The 25,197-nt window shown below is 36.7% G+C and overlaps 1 protein-coding gene across 4 annotated transcripts in view; it reads right to left on the bottom strand.

Annotated features, from left to right (window-relative positions):
• The window catches only part of PLD5 (phospholipase D family member 5), a 177,280-nt gene that overhangs the window by 52,561 nt on the left and 99,522 nt on the right, over window positions 1-25,197 (bottom strand). For all 4 annotated transcript variants that reach the window (XM_017806839.1, XM_017806840.1, XM_017806841.1 and 1 more), the window contains exons 3-4: window positions 13,758-13,926; window positions 5,672-5,786 (exon numbers count right to left, since the gene is read on the bottom strand). In XM_017806839.1, the coding sequence (XP_017662328.1) occupies window positions 5,672-5,786; window positions 13,758-13,926 (284 nt within the window). The remainder of the gene's footprint in view (window positions 1-5,671; window positions 5,787-13,757; window positions 13,927-25,197) is intronic.

Genomic DNA, 25,197 nt, shown 5'->3' on the forward strand with positions numbered 1-25,197 from the left:
ACCAGTGAGTGATTGTTCTTAATGTAAAAAAAATTCTTTTTTCTTATGTTGAGAGAAATGTCCTCAAGCACAAAAGTTTATGTTCTCCTTCCAAATCATTATGGAACTATTAAATCCAGCTTTGAAACCAATCTAGACCTTTCCCAAGCACCAGAGCTACAAGGCTACTCTTCACAGGGGCTTGTCCACTTTCTTCTTAAAACTGCCAGTGACAGCTCTTTTCTAATATGTTTACAGTCCACTTTAATTTTCATTAATACTGAAACCAAGTATTCTGGGCTGAATGTAAATCAATGCCCTCATGGTTTGCCCTACTAACGCTTTCACAAAAACACAAGTTGTCCAAAATCCAAACATTTTTTAGTCCCAACTTAAACTCAACATGAAATGCCCTCTCTTACTCCTATAGCTTTATCTTTTCCAAAGAAAATGGCAGTTTCTCCCAAACGGGCAACTCCAGATTCCTAGGGTTTGCAGTATACAAAGGCTCTAGGTTAAAAAAAGTGCTCAACTCACAGCTTGTTTCATAAGGAGAAACTGCTCTGATGTCCCCAGGTGATCTCCATCTTTCTATGGCATAACAAATCCTTTTCAGTTCTTCTATAATATGTTAAAAATGACATAATTTCCTGTTCCCCTACAGGTAGACAGGGAAAGGGAACATGATTTTGGGCAGAGGTAAAAACTTGTCCCACAAGCATCACACCTCTAAAACTATACAGCACCTTAAGTATGCCAACAGAAGCAGACAGAATATAGACATAAATAATCTGATATATAAATCATATTCACTATTGCTGTCCATTGTGCTATACCTACATTAAAACAATACAGGAAAATACAGGAAACCCCTAAACTTCCAGCAGTTCTTTGGCATTATGTGAACTCCGAGCTTTCTGGTGCCATGGCAGATTAAACCTACCTCAACCAGGTTCCAGTGATCCTACCTCCCTTGTCAACCCTGGCTACATGTTTCCTATCTCTGTGTTGTCCCCAGCCTTTATGCCTGTGAGAATATATGCTGAGTAATGCAGAAATGTAACACAAATGACAATTAAGCTAGCCAAAAAAAAACAGTCTGTAGCCAAATCAGCCACCTGACTTGTCTTACCACATGGTCACGGGTGCAAAGAAGAAGGCAGGGACAACAACGGGGAGAGCAAAGAGGAGGCTGGGACTGTGCAGCTGCCCAGATATAACCTGATTTGTCATGAGATGGTATCTGTTAGGGTTTGTAATCTAAAGCGCACAACTAAATGCAGAAAAAGTTGCTAGAGCTCCACTTTCTATTCATTTATTTGTCACCCTGCAATATTATAACTTTTTAGTTTCTCTGTTTTGGTTGTATCTGATTAAGAGAGAGTGTAATCTTGGGCAAATGTGCACAAACTGCTCAGTGAACAACAGCTGCACATCTGATCTAGTTATTTGATCCTCCCCTATGACAATAATAAAGTTTCATTGCCAACATTCAATAGCTATTGAGTTAAATGATTTTTTTTCTTTAAATCACGTTGTGACATGCACAGACTCCTCTTTTTATATCTACTTCAGCCAGCACTGATGAAACAAAAAACATTCCTTGCAAATATATCAAAAATGCTTCATAAAAAGAGAATATTGGGGAAAAAAGCAAATAGAAAAGGAAGGAAGCAATGAAAATTGAAGAAGAAAGATCTATTGGTATGTCTTAAAATGATGAACACTGTCAGCTAAAATAAGATCGTAATTAGTAAGGGATTTAGATTCTGTATATGTAAGAAACGATACAACAACCTGCTAATTGGAGACGATACTATTCAAATGTTACTGAGGAACAAAGAGTGGTACATAATTATGTGTAAGGAGGGGGAGGGTTACAAGCAATGTTTAAATCTAGTCGACTGAGCTACAGCTGAGAAAAGGCTAAAACAATAACCTTGAAAATAAGCATTAATAATCTACTGTCACAGCACAAAGAGGATAAAGAATGTTTGTTTACACAATGAGCCAAATTTTGCCCACAGACAGACTTACCTTTCACAAGAGACTCATATACATATATACATAGTATTCATATACATATGTCCTATAAAAATAACATCATAGTTTATAGTCTGTTTAGTAATGATTGTGACAACATGAGCTGGGAGAACTTACATTGTTATATACTTTTTCTTTTTTATTGTTACTACAGAAAACAAACGCTCAGGTCTGGCTTCTGGTGCCTGTGCTGCCATTCATTATCACTGGTTGTCCCCAAGAGACAGAAACAGCAAGCAACCTCACATAACAGTGATGTTGTAAGAAGAAATTCATTAATACTGTATTTGCAGGGCACGCAGATACCACAGTGAGAAGCAGCATGGAAAAGCCTATGAGGAAATTAATCATTTTGCATTCAGTGCAGGATCTGGCAGATAAGCAATGAAGAAAGCCTGGAGACATACATTAAATATGAAGATAAAAAAAGATTCTAGCCATTACCAGCAGAAATAATATCCTCTGAATGAGCATCAACTGCATTAGACATTAAATGTTTGATGTATTCTCATTCAATACAAGGGAAAAACCTCTGATTAATATGGTAAGGTTGTAACAAGTACCATCCAGGTATTCTATGCAAAATATAGAATCTGATAATGTAATTAAAATTTTATCATAAATGTAAGTTTTAGGACTAGTATTTCCTCATTTCCACATGCTTAATTTTGCAACTAAATAACATTCCCACAGTTAGCAATTATTAAAAAATGTACATAATCTCAATACTCTGAAGCTCCTGTCACCACAGCTCTAGGTGTGGTATGTTGCTAGCACAGTAAATCAATCCATGTTTCACACTGCAGTTGTTGGACTTCTGTAATCAAGCTCCCCTGCTTTACAACCAGTTCAAGTGAGTCAGAATAGCACAGACAGGACAAAAAAAGGCATCAGAGTAATGACAAACCTGGAGGTTCAGGCTAGCTCAGATGTCTGTGCTAACATTGCAAATGCAAATTACTAATTTTATTTTACTCTACATCAGTTCAGTTCTGTTCTCCCATAACATAACTTATGCTTTATCTTACCCCATCAGCTCAAATCAGAAGTCAGGTTTCAACCTTCTGCTTTGTTAATCAGTAAGGAGAGAGTTAATCAGCTGGAGAGAAAGGATATGCGGGGAAGAGTCTTCCAACCCTTGGGTTGGAAAAGGTTTATCAAAACTGCTTTCTACAGTACTTCAGAAACGGGGAGAAGAGGCAAAGGGGCTCCAGGCATGCCTGTCTAGAAAAATGAAAGATGTGCTAGAATAATTTGCCTGGCAGAAGTAGTCTCAACATCTGTGCTGAAATGCAGCAGTACAGTAGCCTATCCTTGGATCCTTCTGGTTCCTTGTCCGAAAAAAACAACACTGCATGAGACGATGTGAATGCCCAAGTATAGTTCTTCAAGCGACCCCAGATAAACCCACCCACTTTGTTGAGGTCACCTAAGTCAGAAAGGACATGATACCCAAAGATGCAGCATGAGATAGGTAATCAGTGGCTGAGGAACTGCAGCATCCTTTTACGGTTCCAGATCACTATCTTAACGTGTACCTCCTGGGGCTGACAGCCACATTATCCCTCATCCTGACCCTAGGAACCAGTCTCTACCACATGAGGGCATAGCTCAGGGGTTCTGATCAACCAGTCTGCTGAAAATAAAGGCAAGGCTCTTCCACCCTCTCTGTGCAACAGCAACTCTTTCTCGTATTTAGCAGGACAGCCCACTACTTGGAGACAGTTCAACTCCTGCACACAATCTGCCTTGGAAAGAAAAGCTGAGCCCCTGCCCATCTAGCAAGGTGAAGGCAGACAGGAATGCATGGCATTTCCAGAGCTCCACGGGCTATATATGTGCTTTCTGTCCATACTACTGCCCATGGCTCAGGTGCCAAGCATATTTGCTGCTTAGGATCAATCAGCTTAGTTTAATAAGCTGATGAACCACAGAGCAGTGCTTGGACTCTCCTCTGCCTAATTCTGACAGACACCACAAGTGTGGTTTTGAGCCTGTGCAGACAAATACATTTTGGTTCTCCATCTTGAGGTGCTTCAGAGCTTGGCTGAACTATTGATATATTTTCTGCTTTCTTTACTGACAAATCTGACAGTTGCAGGAAAAAAAAGTTATCTTCATGAATAAGTTCAAGGATCAAGGATCAGTTATGATTGATTTCTGAGGATGCAGGTGGCCGTCACCTCACAAGCAAAGAGAATAATAATTTTAGTAGATAGATCTTCCAGGATAGCATTGCAAAGCTTGATGACAATTTTTTTTTTTTTTAAGCTACCACTTAGCTTCTATTTTACATGAGCAGGACATACCATGAACTGTTCATACAAGGTCTGCTCATTTCAACATAAAATTAAGACAACTAAATCTGATAGAATTTGAAACTACCTTACTCCTTTTAAGGAATACAGACCCAAATAAAGATTTATCTGGCTTTCATGGAGATAAAAACCAAACAAGAAACCTAAAGGCTTGCAACAGAGCTGGCAATCACCACATCATAATCAAGACATTCTAATAAAAATATCAGAATTTGTAGAAATAAGCAAACCAAAACATAGAAAATCAAGCAGTTATAATACTGATTTTTGAAAAAGGTCATTAGTACACAATGATATCTACAATTGCAGGGTTCAAAGATGATAACAGCAAAACTCACAAAAATTACTATATAAAAGCAACTTTCTCTGATTCTTTGTAGCTCAAAGCACAAGTATATTGATAATTTCATTTGAGTATTGTAAAATTTCCTGTCATAGAGGAGGTTACAAGGAATTTAAACAAATATGGATTGATATTTGTTGGAAGAGGGCGTTCTTTATTCTTTACCATAAACATAAATGTTACATTAGGGTGCCACTACACATAGCAACTCCTTCGCTTAGTCTATTTTTTTAGAGTTCCCTTTGTGACCCATATAGGTATCTGTGTCAAAAATGATCACCATCAAAATATATAGGTTCTTTTTGCCCTTTGAAAAGTGTATCCTAGCCTTAAAATCATGCTTTTATCGGATTATACAGATAACTAATATATTCAGGAGAAATGTGTATGAGATTGCTAGAAGTCCTAAGTGAGTCTAATTTCTTTCAGCATTTCTTAAATTCTCTTTACTATTTTCCCACACAGTTTTACATAAAACAAGTTTATTCTTGTAGCACCAGTGTGCAATCCCTCTTTCAATAGGGATTTTTGAGCCTTAAAAGCAATGGTTAGGAAAGCAGATACCAAAGAAACACACATGGGACAGGAAATCTTGTCAGCTGGTTAAATCTGACCAATGATCTATTTTCCAGTGCTTCAGAATCATCAATACCATACACATGTTGCTTTTTTAATTAATTTTGATATTCCTCAAAGGAGGAAAATATCTTGTCCCACAAGGTATTACAGCAGTCTCTCAGGTTACATTGCCTACCATTAAAAATGGCTATAGTGAATTTAAACATCCTTTTAATTGCTTGCAAACTGCAAACTTCAACTACAGTAACAGAACTTCAGACAGCTATGAACCAGAGAAAGCTGAAGGATTACAGGGTAATACTGCAGTACCAATAGGGTACATTTAATAGATCATTTGAGTCTGCATTTTAAGTAAAAGCAACATTCTGTAGCAGTCAATGGCATAACAACATAAAGACCTTGGTCTTACCCTTTGTTTTCAAGTCGTTTAACACCTTTGATTCCATGGGCAGTATATCACTCACTAGCTTTATCTCAATATTTCGGGATGCCAGTTCAAGCAACTTTTCAAAAAGACGCTGCCCCTGGGAAGAACATCAACGGAAAGCAGAAGTGGTAAGACACAGAATTGTTCAAACTGCATATCAACAAATTAAAGAGGCATGTAAAAACAAAAGAATTATATACAACAGCTGAGTAAATATGTTCTTAGATATGACTAAATCTACCCTAAAGGTTAGCAACTTAAATACTTTTGCTTGGAGAAATACTGTTCTGAAGGCCAAAATGGTTTCTTCCTTTTCCCAGACTGTGCAACATTATTCATGACAGGTGCTAGGCAGAGGGAAGTGTCCAAGTTTTTTTTATGCTGCATAAGCACATTTTGGCATTAACTTTCTTCTAACACATCACATTCTGTTGACTTAGGACAAAAAGTTAAAGGAAAATAGTTTATTACACTTATTCTATATTGAGTGATATTTTTGTAAGTGATTCTAACCATAGTACATAACATTTTCAAGTGGTTGCATGCTCTACTTTAGATGAGTTATATCAGGAAGGAAAGCAATAGTCTATAGGTATTTTATATGCTTTTACTTTTTACATTGATATAAAACTTTACTATTTAAGTCCTATTTCTAACACAGAACAAAAAAGTGAATCTCATACTGAGCTAGATATATGTCAAAACAGCAATCAAGACATTTGTTTCACATGAAAAGTAAAATTTTAAACTGTCATATTTTTCATATCCAAGAAACAAAGCACAAGTAGAACTTCTGATAGTACAGTAAATGCTTAATTTTGAGAGTCAATATTTTAAATTAAATAAAAAAGTTTAGCTGCAAACATCTAACTAGATAACGTCAAAAATAAACTCTCTAGTGTATCACTACTGTGCTGTTACTGCAGCCACAGCCAGATCTCACTTCCTTGCTGCCATTCAAGCTTACTACAGAAGACACTACTTTCAATTAGCAGTTCAATACACAAAGACTTTTGGGTTTATGCATCTGACAAAGTGCTTGCCCTGCCTTTAGATTCACTTTAGATTCAATCTAATGCTGGCCTGAATGTAAAGCAAAAACAAAAAAAGCAACAGTCATATATCAACTTCCAAACAAATAGGTAGAAGACAAAGCTCTTGACAGAACCTATTTAACAAAATGACCAAACCAAAGCAGTTTGGGATGATACAATATGACATAGTATGGACCAATAAAACCCCAGACAAAAGCCCTCTCCACACACTTAAAAAACATAAGCAGCAGAGAGTGGAAAGCCATCCTTTGGCTTGTCATTGCCTGCACAGATTAATACTTTGAACCTTGATGGGCCTTCAGCATTATGCAGACTCAGAAAGCAGTGCTTCCCCTGTCTACAGTACAGACCTACTTTTTAATATTCACATATTTTTAATGTATATGGCAAAATAAGAATACCCATCCTCCTAAAAAAGAGCTTTATCAAAATTACCAAGCAGCCAGAGGCTGCAATGGAAACAGAACCACTGTTTATGTTTTACTTTTGTAATGTATACCTGCTTGCTCACCCAAATCCATAGTAGAGCTCCCTGCTCATCCCAGGGATCACAAGAACTTTGCAGTTCACAGAATGCTGTCATAATGAAAGCATTAGAGAATAGCTAACAGATCAGGAAAACAGAAACATTATTTACATGAAGTTCCGAATGTTTCTTAGATTCAGCATTACTTAAGGTGACTAGGTAGTTCAAAATGTAAGAAATGACACCCATGATTTTAACTCACCCACCCAAAAGGTGTTACTGAGTTGCTGAGCAATTCAAGTGGCTTTCCCTCACATACCTCATGAAGCTAAAAGAATCCTTAATTCTCACACCACTGATTGTGCTGGGTCTTTTTAAAAAGAAGGACAGATGTTAATAGAATTAATGAGATAATAGCGTGGAGGACATGGATGATGCACATAGAGTTATGCAGCAGCTCTAGCATGATTCTGGGGGAGCAGAGGTGCACTGACCAGTATTTCTGGGTGCCCTGCTCCCTCCAAGAGTGCTTCTCCTGCCATTGCTGCAATCTGGCACTGCTAGACTCTAACAAAAGCCAGAAACAGCAATCACTGCCCTCTTGTCTGCCGAATTCCCAATCCATGCCCCATCTTCCAGAACGAGAGCCTCCCGGCATGGCAGAGCTCAGCCAGCCTTTGGACACACATATTGGTCCCCTGACTGGAGAAACCAGCAGTTTTGATTTTCATTAGCAAAATGAAACTCTTTGCAAAAGTTAGCTGGGAAAATTAAGGACTAAAAGGCCTGCATTATGGAAATTAATTAATATACATATAGATAGAAACAGCTACTCAGAAAGGTACTCTGTGTTTATTCAATTTACTAAGTAGAAAGATAAAGACTATTTTTGTTTAGGTTATCTGTCAAAACTGATTTTGTCTAGAAGCATGGTAGAAAGCTCTAGCATATAAAAAAAACATCGAAATGCACTCATAAATTTGAGGGAAAGTGGTTAGCATTATCAATACAAATTAACTAATTAACTGTTCTGCTGAAGAAATGTTTAGAAAGTTTATGTCTCAAGTTGATAAAATTAATTACTTCAGGAGATAATTTTTACTGTTTTTTCCCTATGGTAATTATTTTTGGACATTATTGCCCCTTCTACCTGCATGAGAATATATTTACATATGATTTACAGAAGATTGGATAAACAAGCCTCTCTTTGATAAACAAGTATCTTCCTGGCACCTTCTCCTGAGTTTTACTTGATCTTAGTATGCCCTGATGTGACCAACATAGCTGTCTCTTGCAGGCCATGATACCTGCTGAAGAGCCCATTCTATGGGTGAATATATCACTTGGAGTGCAGCCCTGCATTCCAATGAAGCCATTTGCTCTGCAAATACATCTATTTCCCCATCAGGGACTCTACAAGCTATTACTTTATATAATTCTTTCCCCCCCCCCCCAATTACGTTCATAAAGAATAAAACCTCAAAATTGATTAAACATTCAAAGTATCTCTAAGTAGCGATGGTTAAGACTAGGAGTGCACACACTACAAATATTTGTATTTATATAGGTACACAAAAAACCACCACCCAGTGACAGAATTGGAAAGAATTCCCTCCGTCTCATCTCTCACTGCATCATCTCTCAGCAGGCATTCATTTCCTCACCAAGGTTTAATCTAGACATTCTAAATTATGAAAAATTCACAACTTGCTTTTAAAAATCTATATGCACTATGGTTCTTCCTTCATTGCTGAAGAATCTGGTCTTCATCCCTGTTAATATTAATTTGAAACTCAGTTTCTGTACTTTCTGACATGTTTACTTGCAATGTTACTGTTTTTTCTTATGAAAAGGAAAAAAGAAGGGATGAAAGGTTTAAAGAGTTTTGTCACTGCTGTCAGCACATTTGAAATGCTTCTGTTGAATACAAACCCTCATGTTGTCATTCAGACCACATTCCCTTTGCGAGACAATACCAGGCTGCTGCACAACTACACGACAATGATCAGAATCATTTCTATATACCCAGCTTGTGAGGACTGAGAAATAGTAGCAGCCAACTGCTATGAAACTGGCATGCTACTTACAGCATATCTGCATTTTAACAAACATTACCACCAGAAATCTGCTTATCCTGATAAAATATTCTCATATACTTTTCACTGGGCTGTTTCAAAAAACCTACCAAAAGTGACAAAATAGGATGTAAAATGCATTTATAACATGAACAAACTGATATTCACAAGGTAGCTGTAAATTACTATACATCTCAAACATCAATCCCAACTGTACCTGCCACAGCAAAATCTTTTTCTCTTAAAAACAGAGGAAGGTGTCATTACCAAAAGGCCCTGAAATTGCCCCCAAAGCAATTTATTGGGAGTCTTCAGACAGGCTGATTCAAGCCTGGTTGATTTCCCTTGCCTGCTGTTGTCTCTATCAGCATGCACTCCTTATTAGAAATAAAATGGGGAGATACAAACGTAAAAATGCTGTATTTAATGAAGCACTCTATAACCGAATTATTGTGCTCTTCAGTAACTTGTATTCCTACAGTTTACACAATGTCTACCTTTTTCTTTCCGTAGAAATAAACCTGGTTATTTCATAGACTTTTCTTCTCAGTTTTTTCTCTATAGTTCTACTAATATTTTTAAAAAGTTTTCCTATAATCAAGCCTCTGGGTATATTTAAAAACATCACTAAAAATCATAGCATGCTGGCAGAAACTAATAGAGCTAAAAAATAAAGAAATCCTAACTTTAAATGCTTCTGTTTAATACAGAACAGAGAAAATTAAATGCTCTCCTCAAATTCTTCTAGTGAAACAGATAATGCAAAAGGAGGGAACATGCTTTCACTTTAAAACCTCTTCTTTTTGAATTTATTTTCTATGCCTCAGTCTGTACCAGCTGCACCAGGGAAATGCCACCACCTGAAGAGGAGAGATGTTTATGTAAAGATGAGCTTATAGAAAAGAAAATACACTGCAATCTCTATAGCTCATGGTAGCAAATTTCTGCTGGTAGCTGCTAGGTTTGGAGGTGTGCCCTTCTTTGTATTATTTGTATTTTTGTTATAATTGTCAAGGAAGAGAACTTAAGCTCTTGCACTAAGATTTGTTTCACCAAACAAATCACTTAAGATCCTTGGCCAGTGCACGTGTGAGTGACACATGACTTGTCATCAGAGATTCATTACAAAGCTGCCCAGCTGGCTTACGTGAGACAGAGTATTAGATGGAGTGGGGGACTTCTCCCATCAAACCATTTGGGAGATGCACAGCAGGTAGGTAAATAAAGTTAGAAACATCTACTTTTTATGTGATAATTATAAAACTCAGACGCAGATCTACTCTTCGATCATTTTATGTTCATCCAAATAGCCATCCAGGAAGAACTGTGTGATACTCATGGCAGTACCAAAAAGCCACAGTGGCAATAATTTTTATTTATGAAAAATAAACCAGAGTTTGTGAAGGACTTGCTGGAAATCTAAAAGGTCATTCTAAATTAAAGTTTCTAAACATGAGATGAGCCAGAGGAAATGAACTGTGAAAATCACGAAACTGGTATGATCTTGCATTCACGTCTCTCTTTTCACTCCAAATTAATTAAAAGCTACCCTCAAAAAATTGTTTCCATTATCCTCTAATACCTTTAAACATCAGATTGCCACGGGAGGACTCACACATTCACATTCCACAAAAACCTCAATGCTTCTACATGACAACTACCCTGTAATCTTGAAAACACAGATATGACAACACAAAGTTACCAAAATATGTAATTTTCTTTTGAATGAGAAAGGGAAGTGTAGAAAGCCTACTCACTATTTTGCCAAACAAATATTTTTTTACTTGACCGCTTAAGCTGTAGAAGCATAGAAATACTGTACCAGCATGTGTCTGTTTTTAGGGAATCCAATTTAGCAAGACTCATGATCTCAGATGACTGAGCACGGTGTTGTGACCTGGACAGCTCAATCAGCAATGAAAGTTTATTTAGATTTATAGCAACGAAATATGGACAGGCAAGACTCAAGGACACTGGGTAACATACCCATAAACAAAAATGAAGAAAAATAGAGCAGGAAATTCTGCAATTTCATATATGCAGACGTATACATATATACATATGTACAATATACATTTAGACAAGATGGACAACATGTATACGTAAGGATAATATGTGTATTGAGCATATGTATGTATGTGCGTATATAAAGTTGCAGAATTTCCTGCTCTATTTTTCTTCAATATGTATATTGGACATATATATATATGTATTTGGCTGCACAAAGATATATAGAGAATGTAGTTAAACCTTGTAACTAATTGAGAAAAAACAATCTAGCCTACTCTGCTTTTCTCCTTCAAAAATCCATGTCTGTTCAAGGGCTCTTGTGGAGAACTTTGCTTTGCAATAAGCCTTGAATATTCATAAAAGGGAAATTGCTAGTTATAGAGCAGGGCGTGGGTCCATATGGAAAATGGTTATGTCCTTAATTTCTAAAAAACGAGAATAATTAAAAGAACTAAAACTTAGTAACTAAGCACCGTACAATACTCTTACCTTTCACAATGCTTCTGCTATTTTGGGGCAAATTTTCCCAAAATCAAATTCCAAAGACTTGAGGACATTCAACTTATTATTCAGACAATTACTAGATTATAGTTACTGAAGCTCCTCTGAAATTCCACTTTCATTTCACAAGTGGAGAAAGCAGATGTAACGATACAAGCTTTCTCCCTTCCCTTTCACAGACTAAGCTTTGTGTACATTCTCTGGGGCAGCGATTTGCTAAGAAACACTGCCTCTTGGCAATTTTTTAGCAATCAGACCAGCCAATAACAATATAGTGTTTTAGCATGAATAGACAAGCTTGACAGAAAAATCTATCAGCTGTTCAGCCCCCGCTGCTGTACAAATGAGGAGATGACTGGAATATTAATTGCCCTTAAACAGAAGTAATTACTCACTTTTGTAAGACTACTAGCAGACAGAAATAGATAACTAGAATAGAATATTATGAAAAATGTTCAATTTTTCTGGCTTTAACTGTGTATTTGAGGATGAAAGAACAAATCCACTTCTTAGATGTCTCTTCTTTCTTTCCCTGCTGAATAATATCTTCCAATTTTTACTTTGCATGCGAATGTGGAACAGTGAATGGATTTGATACTTAACTGTTGAAATCCCAACGTCTAGTTTCCTATTTTTTGTCCTTTGTTTGGGGTTTGTTAGGCTCTGCTGTTTTGAAGCAAATGATATGTTGAATTTTTTTTCATACAAAACACTTTTAAAAGATTCATGCACATATCAATTCATGCACACCCTAGAAACATCTGAGGCACTGTCTCTTTGAATACATCTGCTTGAATGACAGTACATGGGTTTGAAGTTACTTAGGCAATAAATTTAAATAAAGTTCAGCTGCATAATTACATTGTGAAAAAGTCAATACTTTGATATTCCATAATTTATTCCCAAACCATATTCCAACATTTATAAGCATTCTAAAAGGAAGGGTTTGAATTCAATTTTCTATTCGTCTGCTCACCTTAGATTTTCACTATTTTAAATGGACATGCAGCAAATTTATTCTGAAGAAAAGCTAATGTATGCTGTGCAACTAAGCTACAGGCTCTTCCAAAAGAAGTAGAATTTAGTTGCTCAAAATACCAGGCTTTGCCTATTACCTACCAAAAGGCATTTTTTTACTGCACAGCATCAACAGAACTAGAGAGGAAAGCCAAGAGCTTGTGACATAGCATAATAGAGTTGATTAATTACAGTTACCTGGCTGTCATTTTAACCCCATTTCATGTCAGCTGAGCTGCTTCTTTCAGCTAAGAATCTATTTAGTGGAAGAGATATTCTCACAGCCTATCAATTCTTTGATATCTTACTTTCACAAGTGATACTAAATGGAAACCTGCCCTAACCGCATTTCTAAGAGGATTGCTCTCAAGAATAAAGTTTTTGTTGGCACAGCATCATTGTAATGCATGTCTGTCTTATTCACTGTGATTTATGATTTTTCCTATTGTTCTTTATTGCAGGAATCTTGAACACCAGTCCCTCCCAAGATTAATTTTGAAAAGCTATGAATCATCTGATACTATACTGTTCTTTATAAGTGTAATTCTATCCATCTACTTGGCTGCAGAATTCATCCACATGCTTGCTCTTTTATTTCATCAGTTGCATCAAGTAGAAAATAACTGTATAGATTTATGAATATTCCTAAATTATGGATGTGCTAATATAGGTACAATTTGGCAGCTTTCTTAAGATTACACAATTACATCCTTTCCGAAGATGGAAGTCATATGAGTATGTGTTGAATGTTATCTAGTCCAGGCATACCACCACTCTCAGAAAACTATTGTATTGGCAGGAAAATCCCCATAAGAAAATGAATTTTTAGACTACCCAAACAAAATAGGTCTGCTACAGGGAAGGGTCGTAGTTCTATAAAATTAGTAGTGTAACAACAAGAACAGACTGCTAAAGTCCCACTCTTTTGTTAGGCTAGAACATACCTGGCATGCTGATGGATGACTGTGATTGAGGTCCCACTGGGAAGATACTATGTCAACAGACTTTTCAGCCATATTAAGCAAATTCATCCAGCCTTGGAAAAGAGACAAATGGGATGGTGCACTGTCTGAATAGTTGATCCCTTCAGGAATATTTTCCACAAGAGCAACCCTGAGAATAGACAAGGAAAAAATAACCACTTAACAAAAGCACTTTTCTTTATTAAAAAATTCCAGATTTTAAAGAATGTTGGGTTTTGGGCCTGTGGTTCAACATCTGCTTCGAGAAGCTTTCAGCAGTGTGCCACCCACAACTCGCTCTGAAGTTGCTGACTGTCATACTCCACACTTCCCAAAACAATAAAGTGCAGGTACTGGTAATGCAGCAAAACGAGTTAAGCTTTTGAAGCTCTGCAAAATTAGCTTAAACATAGAAAAGCTTACTTCTTTCAACACAGTAAGTGGGAATCAGCCCTTAAAGTGAGGATGGGAAGAATAAAACAATCTTTTCTTGTTTTGTCCTCTCATCTCTGCATTTAGTTTCTTCTCTCTAAGGATGTGGCAAGATGTAAACTTCCTGGTATTCTCTTAGGTTTGCTTTTCTAGCTGACATTATATTACATTGTAGTCTTGTACATATGAACTTTTCCTTTCCAGTTGTTCTAAGCTATCTAATTTTTCTGCTTTTACCTGTGTAAGGCTCTAACTGGGATCCAGTGTTTATAAAAGAAGAATTATGCCCTTCTAATTTCCTGTTTTTTCTGAAAGGCTCTTTGATCTAACTGCCTATAGTACTCAAAACATTTGTAAAAGAGACTATGTACATTTATATGGATACAAACACATCCAAGAAGTGAAACAAACATTGAAGTAAAATGACAGTTCAAAATATGCTCCTCTGCTTCAGGGAAATGATGTGTGTCATTCAGCATAGTGCTCCACTGCTAGATTTCCTTAAATTGCAGCAGGTAAAGCTTCTCTCTACACTCAGTGGAGGAATTTGGAAATAAAATGCAATTCAAACAAGTTCCCCAATTCTGTCTTTAGGTAAACATACTGAATTTTCAGCTTATCCAAACAGCACTTCTATAAGTGTCCCCAACATCTGCCACTTTTACTGTGAATCATACAAAACAGATGTAAGAAAGCTGTAGTAGGAACTTGGAGAATACTCCTCTTCATTGTATCCAAGTACATCAAGCATTTCCACGCTGTTTTTGTACTTGTTAATAGCTTTAATTATTAACTCCAGTAATAGGAATATAATTTGTAAACTTTAAGTAAATCATTATTGAAAAATTCTAGTGTAAAAGAGAATTATACATGTTTTGACTCTTAGAAAAACAGATTAGTGCAGTATATTCTATTAATTCAGTGGACCATAAAGGGTTTTCATGGGAACTTTTACAACTATTTCAGATTATCAAGCATGTTTGTAAAGTGAACCCATGAAAAGACTGAAAATTAGTACTCTTAAACAATGTAAAGAAAACCCAGCAAGAACTGTGATAAAGTAAACCTGTGGTCATTATAGTACTCTTAATCTCCTGGCCAGGCAAAAAATTCCTCATCAAGCTAGAACAGGCACAGCTCTTCCTTCCATTAAACATTCAAGTATGTTCTCTTATTCCCTAAAATCTGTCAAACAACATACCTATCACTAAGCTGCAATTACCAGTGATGCTCTCCACAACTTACTATGAACACTTTATTCTATTTTTTAACATTAAACTTCTCTATGTTATAGTAATGGAGATGTAACACCAGCAAATAAACCGCAAAACATTAAAAACACAATTTGATTTTTTTACTGTCTTTAGAGTATATTTTATTCTAAAACATACTACCTACATTATTTACAAACTTTTTGAAATAACTAGTGCTCTAAAAATTTAGTGCCTTATTAACCCATTAAAAAAATAAACTATTTTACTCTAACACTCAAGGTTTTTAGCTTATTTCTGCTGCATATAATCCTGTTACAGAACTTAATAAAACTTTTGTTAGATCCCTTGAGAGCCTGGTTAATTCTTTTTCAATAGTTAACATTACTAATCATATTGCAGCTCTCAGCATGTCCAATGTTTCCAGAAGAATTTTATGGAGAGTTGTAGGACGGCCACCTTCAAACAGCAAGAAATTGAAGCTCAGAAGATAAAGTGATCTCTACAAGGACATAAAAACACCCTCGATAATCCATGGGAAAGATGAGACACGAATCCATATCTTTCTGACATCTTCCATCCCCTACTCAATCATGTGTAGATACAGGAAAGAGTTATTCTGAATATTCTTCAAAGACATTCTTCATATCAAATGATTATACAAAAATAAAATAATCTGTCAAATGTAGTTCTGGTTTAGCTAAAATTTAAAAGTGTACATCACTCCCTTGACACAAGTTCTGACCAAAATTTCTCAACATTAGAATATTGTCTGACATGGCACAGTATTTTCCAGTGGAACTTATGCAAATGAATACACTGGAGCCCACAAAATAACTGATAGGACTGAACCCGTCACAGTCATTTCCAGTGGCTTTTAGTAGTGTTTCCTATGGGCAGTTTGCTACTGAACTGGTGTCTCAGTGGAAAGCATTAGCTTAACTTCCATTTTTCCTATCTCTATCTTTGGCAGGTTGAAAGCTACCAAAAAGGTAACACTGTCACAGAAGGGCTGAGATGATCTGGAGACAGTGTAGCTCATCCCTGCTTGTCAAAAGGGAGTCAGTGACAGCAGGTTGATCAGGATACTGTCCAGTCAGGTTTTTGCATATCTCCAGTATCTCCAAGTCCCAACCCTGCCATATTTGAGATTAGGGATCTGATCCAGCCAAACACATACATGTTCGTTTCTGACTTCACATTATTTAGGTCTGAAGTAGGGGAAAATGCTGTATCTATATATCATAAACGCTGATTCCAGAAGTCACTGGAATCCATACCTTAAACTGTAATGCAGGAAGACCTGTAGTTGTGGGTCATTGCTCTATACATACATTTTGGTACAGATACCATCCAGATATGCAAAAAAGTTGGGCTCTCCTGTTTCATGGGTTAAAACCATTTACTTATTCAAAGAAAGTAGCAAGGCAAATTTACGGGGCAAAAAGGAATTCAAAGCCCTCTTAAAAGGGCCCTCGTCGAGGACAAGGTGCCTCTTGATAAGGAAGGTTATCCTCACTGTTAGAATGAACTTGCTCTTCACTAGGAGAACAGCTCCCAACTTTTAAATTTGCACAGCATTCAGTAGGCTCCAGCACCAGCACTAAATAAGGCATGTGACTACACAGCTCCTGCCATTTTATAATTTGGGTTTGATTATCCAGTAGAAGCCAAATGCATTCCAGTTAACAAAACTAATTTGGAACAGATCTTATCTGGTAATATATTTCCTAGTCTTCTGTTTAACCAAATAGTAAACAAAGGGAAGTGATTACAGCACCAAGCCTATCCAAGTTCAATAAGCATTTGGACAATGGCTCTCAGGCTCATGGTGAGATTCTTGGGGTGTCCTGTGCAGGGCCAGGAGTTGGACTCGATGAACCTTGTGAGTCCCTTCCAACTCAGCATATTCTATGATTCTACTTTTTGTTCTTTAGCAGAAAATAAACCCCAAAAAAACCAACCACACAAACAAAAAAAATCAACAAAATGAAAAAAAACCCCACAACCAAAAACACCCATCCACATTTAATCTAGCTGGGGCACTAGTTAAAGAGTTGTTTTCAGAGTTTAGACGTACCTTTAAAAATGAACTGATTCTGTCAAAAACTTCCAATATGTTCCCTTAGCCAATCAAAACTCAACACCAAGCTCAGAAGTTATAAAAAAAAGTCAAATACCAAGTTTTTACACTAAGTGACTTTGCCTTTATAATCTTCCCTTTTTCCTTGGCACAACAGCAAAGTTTCAGTGCTCAGTCAAGATGAGTTCTGTTAAAACTTCTGTGCAAAAATTTGAGTTTGCAAAGCCCCAATTCCATCAATAAAAGCTAAATTTAGCTCTCTTTTTTGTTCCAATATGATCCACAAAGAAGTTTTTCAAATTTAGTATAATAAAAAACTTACAGGAGAGAAGGTTATTCACAGACCTTGAGGAATACAGTGTATTTGGATAATTACATGGTATATCCACTAAAGAAAAATCCAACTGTGCGTTATATGTAATATTTTCTCGGTAATTAATTATATCTAATTCTTCATATAAGAAGTTACAAAATCTGCTAGCTGTGGATTTCAATTTTAAACAAAATATGTTTCACCCATTAAAGTAATTCCAAGACAGAACTCAAGAGTTAACAGTGAAATGCGAAGCAGCTAAGATTGAACTTAAAATGGACCGTAAGCTCAAACTTAGTACTCAAAAGGACCTAGATTATTAGCACCTGAGGATGTATCACACGTTCTGTAACAGTCCTCTAGCACTGACCATCTCAACTAGCGAGGCACATGTATGTGTGTTTGCACATGCACACATTCCTGAGTATATGCACACTATAAAAGCTCTTCAATGACATTTACTTGTCTGCTTTTTGAATTTTAGTCCAGAGATGTCCAGCGACAAAACTGTGGGATGCTGAATGCTTGGTTCAAGATTATTCTTTGAATTAGATCTGCGGTGAATGTAGATAAATTCAGATTTTTGGTATTAAAATATATTTTTCTGCAGCTGAGGTACAGAGCTTTATTTGAATGTTTCTAAATACGTGGTAGAGGAGAGTAGTGTGATGTTTAAAATCAAAGGCCGTTCTCCATGCCTTCATAATGAATACGTATTTTCAAGATGGTTCCATGCACTCAATGATAAAAGACTGTAATGAACATATTAACACTTATTATTTTGAGAAATAAAACTGTGCTGGAATTTTAGAGACCCATAGCGCCAGCCTCTGTTTTGAAGGAAGTTTCTTCATTTCTTGATTGTCTTTATATTCAGAATCCGGTAACCAGTCATGAGACAGAAGGGTAAAAACGTAAAAACCTCTTGTACAGGAAGCCCGACTAGATAGTCTAAACCAAGTTTCCTAACTTCCCTGTTCCTGGACATGTGAACTGCAAAGTAGTGGGGTAAAAGGGGAATGATTTGACAGGGTTGATAATATGAATGTATATGGGACTAGTAGACTATTGTGTTGGAGCATATAATGAAACAGAGCTATGGCTAGAGGGTATGCAAAGCAGCATTCCTTCTAGCTGTGCTTCCTTAAGCCAAGGAGGACTGGTCCTGGGCTTCTGCTCATCATCACAGGAGTCAGTTAGCGACTCCTCACTCACACTGCTCATGTGGGCCAGTGTGGCACTAGGGCACCCTGACATAAGAAAGGGTCACAGCAGTTTCCATTACAAATGCAAGAGATGCACGTGCTTTGCTAAATAACATGTAGCTAGAGCCAGTCAAGCTGGCCTGCAGCTACTTCAAACATTTTGACAGAGCTCCTAAAAGGTGGCCTAAATTCTGTGAATACCATCTGTGACTGGACTCAGAAGACACAGGCCCCTTCAGCCAAGTGAGTGGTCTTATCCTGTTTAATATGCAGCTGCAGAAGGTGGTTGTGGTACAAGAATGGGAATAAAAAGCCCTGACAACTTCAAGTGTTCACCAAACTCCAGCCTTAAGCTCTTCAGCTAATGCCTATAATTAGAAATTGTCTTTCAACCTCCCCCTTCTATGGCTGCCTCTTCTTTGCACTTAGTCTCCTTTCATTTTTTATCGGTCCATAGAAAAAATGGAAGTATGCTAACTGTATTCCAAAACATATTAACTCCTCACCACTTAGGCCTTTTTATATTTTCCATAATCAATTTGGAAATTACTGTGCCCACATAGTGGTTTTTGTGCCCACTCATCATGATGTCTGCAAGCCAAATACAGCATGCAGACGTGCACAATACCTCCATTCAGCTTGGCAGATTTCATGTGCCAGATTCCTGGTTGGTACAATATAACAAAATAAGATTTTCAGTCAGCACCTATGTCAGTGGGACAATATTGGTTTTTACCAGTTCAAGATTAGAGTCAATTCTCTAGGCCTTTAGAATAAATAGTTAGAAGCACTCCAGGACTACCTCTTCTCTTTGGACTGCCCCATGGATTCTTAGATAAGAAAAAGATGATCCCTCCCCCATCTCATACCATCATCTTCAGAAAGATGTTTGTGTTGTAACATATCATAAGCACATAAGTTTCAAAAGAAGAACCCACTATACAAATCCACAAGTCATCTAAGGTTTATTTAAACCTCAAATTAAACATATTTTAGGTGATAAAATGAAGCTTTCATAGTTGCATTTCAGATGCAGCTTTTAGTTCTCAAAGGCAAAACTGCATCCAAAAGAGGGAAAAAACTGACCAGATGTTTCATAATGTCACTTCACCCTGCCAGGGACACTATTTCCCTGGTGTCAAAGAAAATCCGAACCTTAATCATAAATTCAATCTAGCCTGCCAGGATCATTTTAATACTGGAACCAAGACAGCAGTCATATAAATTATCAAATGAAAAAGGAGCACGAGGAAGAATAATTAGCAAACACTAAAGATCTTCATTTATTTTACTGGCATGACTGATATTTGCCTCCGTTCAAAAAAACCACATAAATAAAGTGCAATGAGCTCTAAGCCTTTAAGTAGCCTTATTGATTTTCTTAGGACTTCTCATATGCTTTATGCAGACTTAGCATTTGTCATGAATTATGCAGGTCAGTCCAGTTCAATAATGATCTTTTCCCTACACTTTTACGTATCCAGGTGCAAACCAAAATAATCCTTATAAACTGCCCTTGCTCCCTAAATTGGATGCTGAAACGACAGCATGTGGAGTTTCATCCTCTAGACTTCAGTCTGGCATTTCTCAGCAATCTAGCAAAGAAGATATTTCACAGGTCCTGAACATACAAATTTAATTCAGAGCACACTGTAGCTGAATTTCACATACAAGAAGGCACAATACAGAGGTTAAATGTTGCAATGTTCTGCTCCTGGCTGTCTTTTTGCAAAACATACATAAGCCTGGGGTATATGTGTGAAATATATTTAACGGACACAGACTAAGAACAGAAACTGCCATCTGTTCTTCATATACATTTCTGTAAGACGCTCCCATTAGGCTATTGTTAGGGCATGAAAAATCACGATAAGAAGCTCTAAAATTTTTCTGTGGTACACCTCTGTCCTCATCATGTCTAAAACATACTACAAAATTTTTCAGCACCTTATCACGTGCCAAAATAACTTCCCTTTAGACTGTGATATCACAGTAGTGTTTAAAAACAACAGAGGGAAAACAGCTTGCATTTTGATCTCATTAAAAAAATACATCGAGAAAGAAGAATGTTGTATCAACATTTGCAGACGACTCAAATTTATTTGGAGTCACAACAGCACTGCAAGAGCTCATATCTGCTCTGTCAAACTTCAAGTACCATAACAAGATTCTCTACAACCATCACAACTTCATCCTTCAGTTCTCTTATTTCCCATCATTTCCCTAATTATTTTTTCCCAGATGTTTATTCATTCATTCCAGTTCATTGTGGAGCCCTTTGTGATAGGGAACAAAGACAATTTCTCTCGTGGTTACCCTCCAACATGATGATGTTTTACATAATGAAATTTAAACTTTGCTGGTAAGTGCTCAAAATGTATCATATTGAATGAACAGTTCATCATGGTGAGATTTTCTTTATTTTTGCTCTTGAGAAAAGAAATGCCAAGAAGGAGCCAGAGTAGAATCAGCAGCATCTTTCTGTGGGGGTCACTGGCCTTTCTAAAGACAACAGGCCTACTCCTGAATTTTATTCTTGGGCATTTTCCACATCAGAAAAGCTTGCTCCAGCCATGTGCCATCCTTTTTTTCACCATCTTTTGCTCTAGTTATTCCCTTATTTGAACTCTTCTATTTCCCTGGCTCCTCCTCCCCTTGCCTGCCTCTTCTGTGCATCACATCTTACATGACCTCTTTTGTCTTGCTTCTTCTGGTTAGTCTTCCTCTCAATAAATTTCCTCCAAGTTGATCAGTAGAATTACTTAATTGGCAGAAAGCATAGTACTGATATTAAATCTTCAAGACACAGTTCTGTGCATTCTGTCCTGTTCCTCCACCATATCTGATTTTGTCCGGGTAGACTGAAAGCTCTTAATTAGTGGCACTTCTTGTTAGTCAGGCAGTAGCGACAAACACAGCAGGATTCATCTTTGGTAAATTCCTAGGAATTCCTGTATTAAGCAGCGTTAAGTTTTTCAGAAGGAGCACGGGCTCTGAAAAACCTCCACTGACAACATAAAATTTCCAGGGACATACTTTCAAGTACTGCTACCTAAATTGTCATCATTCAAACTTTTTACATCAGAGGCCTCATGCAAATCTAATTTAGCTTACTGTTTTGGGTGAGAGTTTATTTGTATATGGGGGTTTTTGGTGGTTTGATGTTGTTGTTTTGTTGGTTGGTTAGTTGGTTTACTTTTTTAAGGGAGTTTACAGATATTTTGGCAGCTTCCTAAAAAGAAGAGACACAGCAGTGACAACTAAGACTTGTAATTACTACCTCTAATGATAGCTCTTTGAAAGTTTGTTGCAGCTTACCTTTAGCTGCAGTAAATAGAAAACCAGATATATCGCTTTAAAAATTGAAGCCATGAACAGTGTAAGTAGAAGTTCCAAACTCAAATGGAAAAGGTTTCCTGGGTGATCAAGTCTCTCTCCTTGCTACTTCAGACAATATTTCATATGCTTTTATTCTTACATTATCCAGATAAAGAAAAGATAGTAGGACAAGGAAGGGATTTTACCACTACTTGTCATACCGGAATACTTTTTATCCTGCTGCTTTCATAGGCAGAAACCTGCTTCTTTTGATATCCTTTTACCTGCTCTATCCTTTATCCTCAATAACCCAGATTCCACCCTGTAATTTCTCTCTCCTGTTGTATTTTCATGGATTACAATAATTTCCCTTTTTAGCTTTCACCCTGCACAGTCAAGTGCCTTAAGTGTCTTTTTTATTATAGCGACTCTTCATTCCTAAAACCTTCTCCGACTAAGCACAAGTTCAATCTTCTTGATTACTGATGGTCAGTTACACATATTATTCCAGATTAAAACTTATCAATGCCTTTCAAGCATTGATGGCATTAAATACTTGGCACTTCTAGTTTCCTCTTACCTGATGTAAATAGCATTGCATCTATCTCTAAGCAATTCTGTCTTCTTTTGTTAGTTTCTCTAAAGAATTGTTTCCCTTAAATAGTATAAAGATGAAAAATTTAGTAAAATCGCAGTTTGACTAAAGCCTGGGAGTGACAAAAATCACACTGGTACCAAAATGGTACTTATATCCCCATGAGAAACCAAAAGATATATTTAAGATTCATTACAGCCTCACAAATTTTAAAAAGTGTTTTTCCATTCTCAATCTGAGGAAAGGGCATTTTTTGATCACTCAACTATTTTCTGCCTTTTGATCATGTATCTTCTTGTTCAAATTTAATTCTAATGATCTCCGTAGGGAAATATACCTTTAGGAGGTACAGTAACAGTCAGCTGTTACTTTTGTCACATATTTGTCAGAGAACTGACTAAACCAGACCTCTATCATTCCCTACCTCCATATGACTGCTGTAATTGGTGAAATTCAAAGAGTAAAACAAAGTAAAAAGATACAAAGACTAAAGAAACAGACCAATTAAAAGCCAGATGGCTGCTGAAACATGAAATGCACGTAAGAAAAAAAATCTTCTTACAACGTTTTTCTAAAACTCTAAGCAACACATTCCAACAAAACAGTCAACAGTTGAGGTAGCTTTATTTCTCTCAAAGTTTCTTCTGAGGATGTTTTATTATTATTTTCAACTAATTCAAGATCAGACTAACTGCAGAACTTTAGGAGTGATAAACTCCATGAAAAATGAAACATGAGAAATGTTGTTAAGCAGAGATGACAAAAAAAAGGTGAAAATACAGAAAGTCTGCAAAGAACAATTTTGAGGTGTTAACCCAGTCTCTGATAAGAAACTGCATGGTGGGATCTGTAGAAAAAAAGCTTGAAGAAATTCTACTGAAAGATTGAGGATTAACCCTTAGCAAGGAGACAAGTGATTGCCAGAATCACCTGTGTCATACTGAATCCTAGGGAAGGCAGACACCCCTTTGAGAAGTGGACATAAAAAGCTCACATGACTATAAGGAAGAGCACCACTGCAGAGGGAAATAAGGAACTCCAACTGGCATTCCAGCAAACAAAAGAGCAGACAGTATTATCAAATAATTCAGGTTAGATGATACCCCTGGAGGTCATCTAGTCTAATCTGCTCAAAATAGGTCCACTTAGATCAGGTTGCTCAGCACTTTGTCTGGTGAAGTTTTGAGTATCTCCAAGGGTGGAGACTACACAATCATCTCTGGGTGCCTGTTTTGATATTTAACCACACTCACAACGGAGTGATACATTAATAAAGGTTAGTAATGTTTTACACCTATTTTGAATGAACAACAACCTGAGAAATATAATAAAGCTTTTCATTTAATCCTATTCTATGAAAAGTTAAAGAGCCTAGGCCAATAGTAAGGTAAGATGCCCTGCTCTAATATCCATGCTCTTTCACTTTTTCATTTGTAGCACCTATTCTTACTTTTCATCTGCAAATGAATGATTTTGTGCTTTGCAGTAGTAAGTAACATTTCTGTAACTCCAGACCATAAAATCACCTATGATATTACCCTATTCTTTTGCAGAATTCCCAGGTTCTTCCTAACAGTCGCAATATTTCTCAAACCAGTTTTTGAGCACAGAATACACTAGTTACAATATAAATGGCATCGACCTTGAGGATCAGTGATTCCCAAACAACATTGCTGTACACTCCCTGTTCACGATTTTACAGTACCCACTGCTGTCTTTCCTTTGTGTAATTTCTAATCCAACAAATGGTTTGTTTAGACTGATACAGAGTAGATCTACTGCCTTGCTTTGCTTAAGTAGTCAATTACATTATCAGTGGAAATGGAAATACATTAGTCTGGTACAAGCTATCTTTTACAAAATCGAGGGAAATATTTATCGCTCTTTCCAACATCTCTGTGCTAAAATATTGTATTATATTGAAGTAAGATTTACAGGCTGAGATTTTTTTTTTTTTTTTTTAAGCAGAGGGTATGTCAGCTTAAAAACCCTACCTGGGAAAGCATAAAATTTCAAGTAATCTATTCCAAAGGAATGAGACTTTCATCACAACAGATGAAAAGAATTTTTTTTGACCGAATCATGATTTCTAATGAGCAAATTATAATCAGTAAATTAAAGCAATGCAGATGAGATGTGGAAAATTCACTTGCTACAGTGAATGAGATATATGAAAATGATTAGTTAAATTATTATAGAACAAAACCAACTGTAAGACAAGAAAGGTACCTACATAAAACCAAAAGTAAAGCTTATTTCAAAGGA

The sequence above is a fragment of the Lepidothrix coronata genome, unplaced genomic scaffold (assembly GCF_001604755.1).
Source record: "Lepidothrix coronata isolate B3197 unplaced genomic scaffold, Lepidothrix_coronata-1.0 Scaffold16, whole genome shotgun sequence".
In the NCBI taxonomy this organism is placed as follows: Eukaryota; Metazoa; Chordata; class Aves; order Passeriformes; family Pipridae; genus Lepidothrix; species Lepidothrix coronata.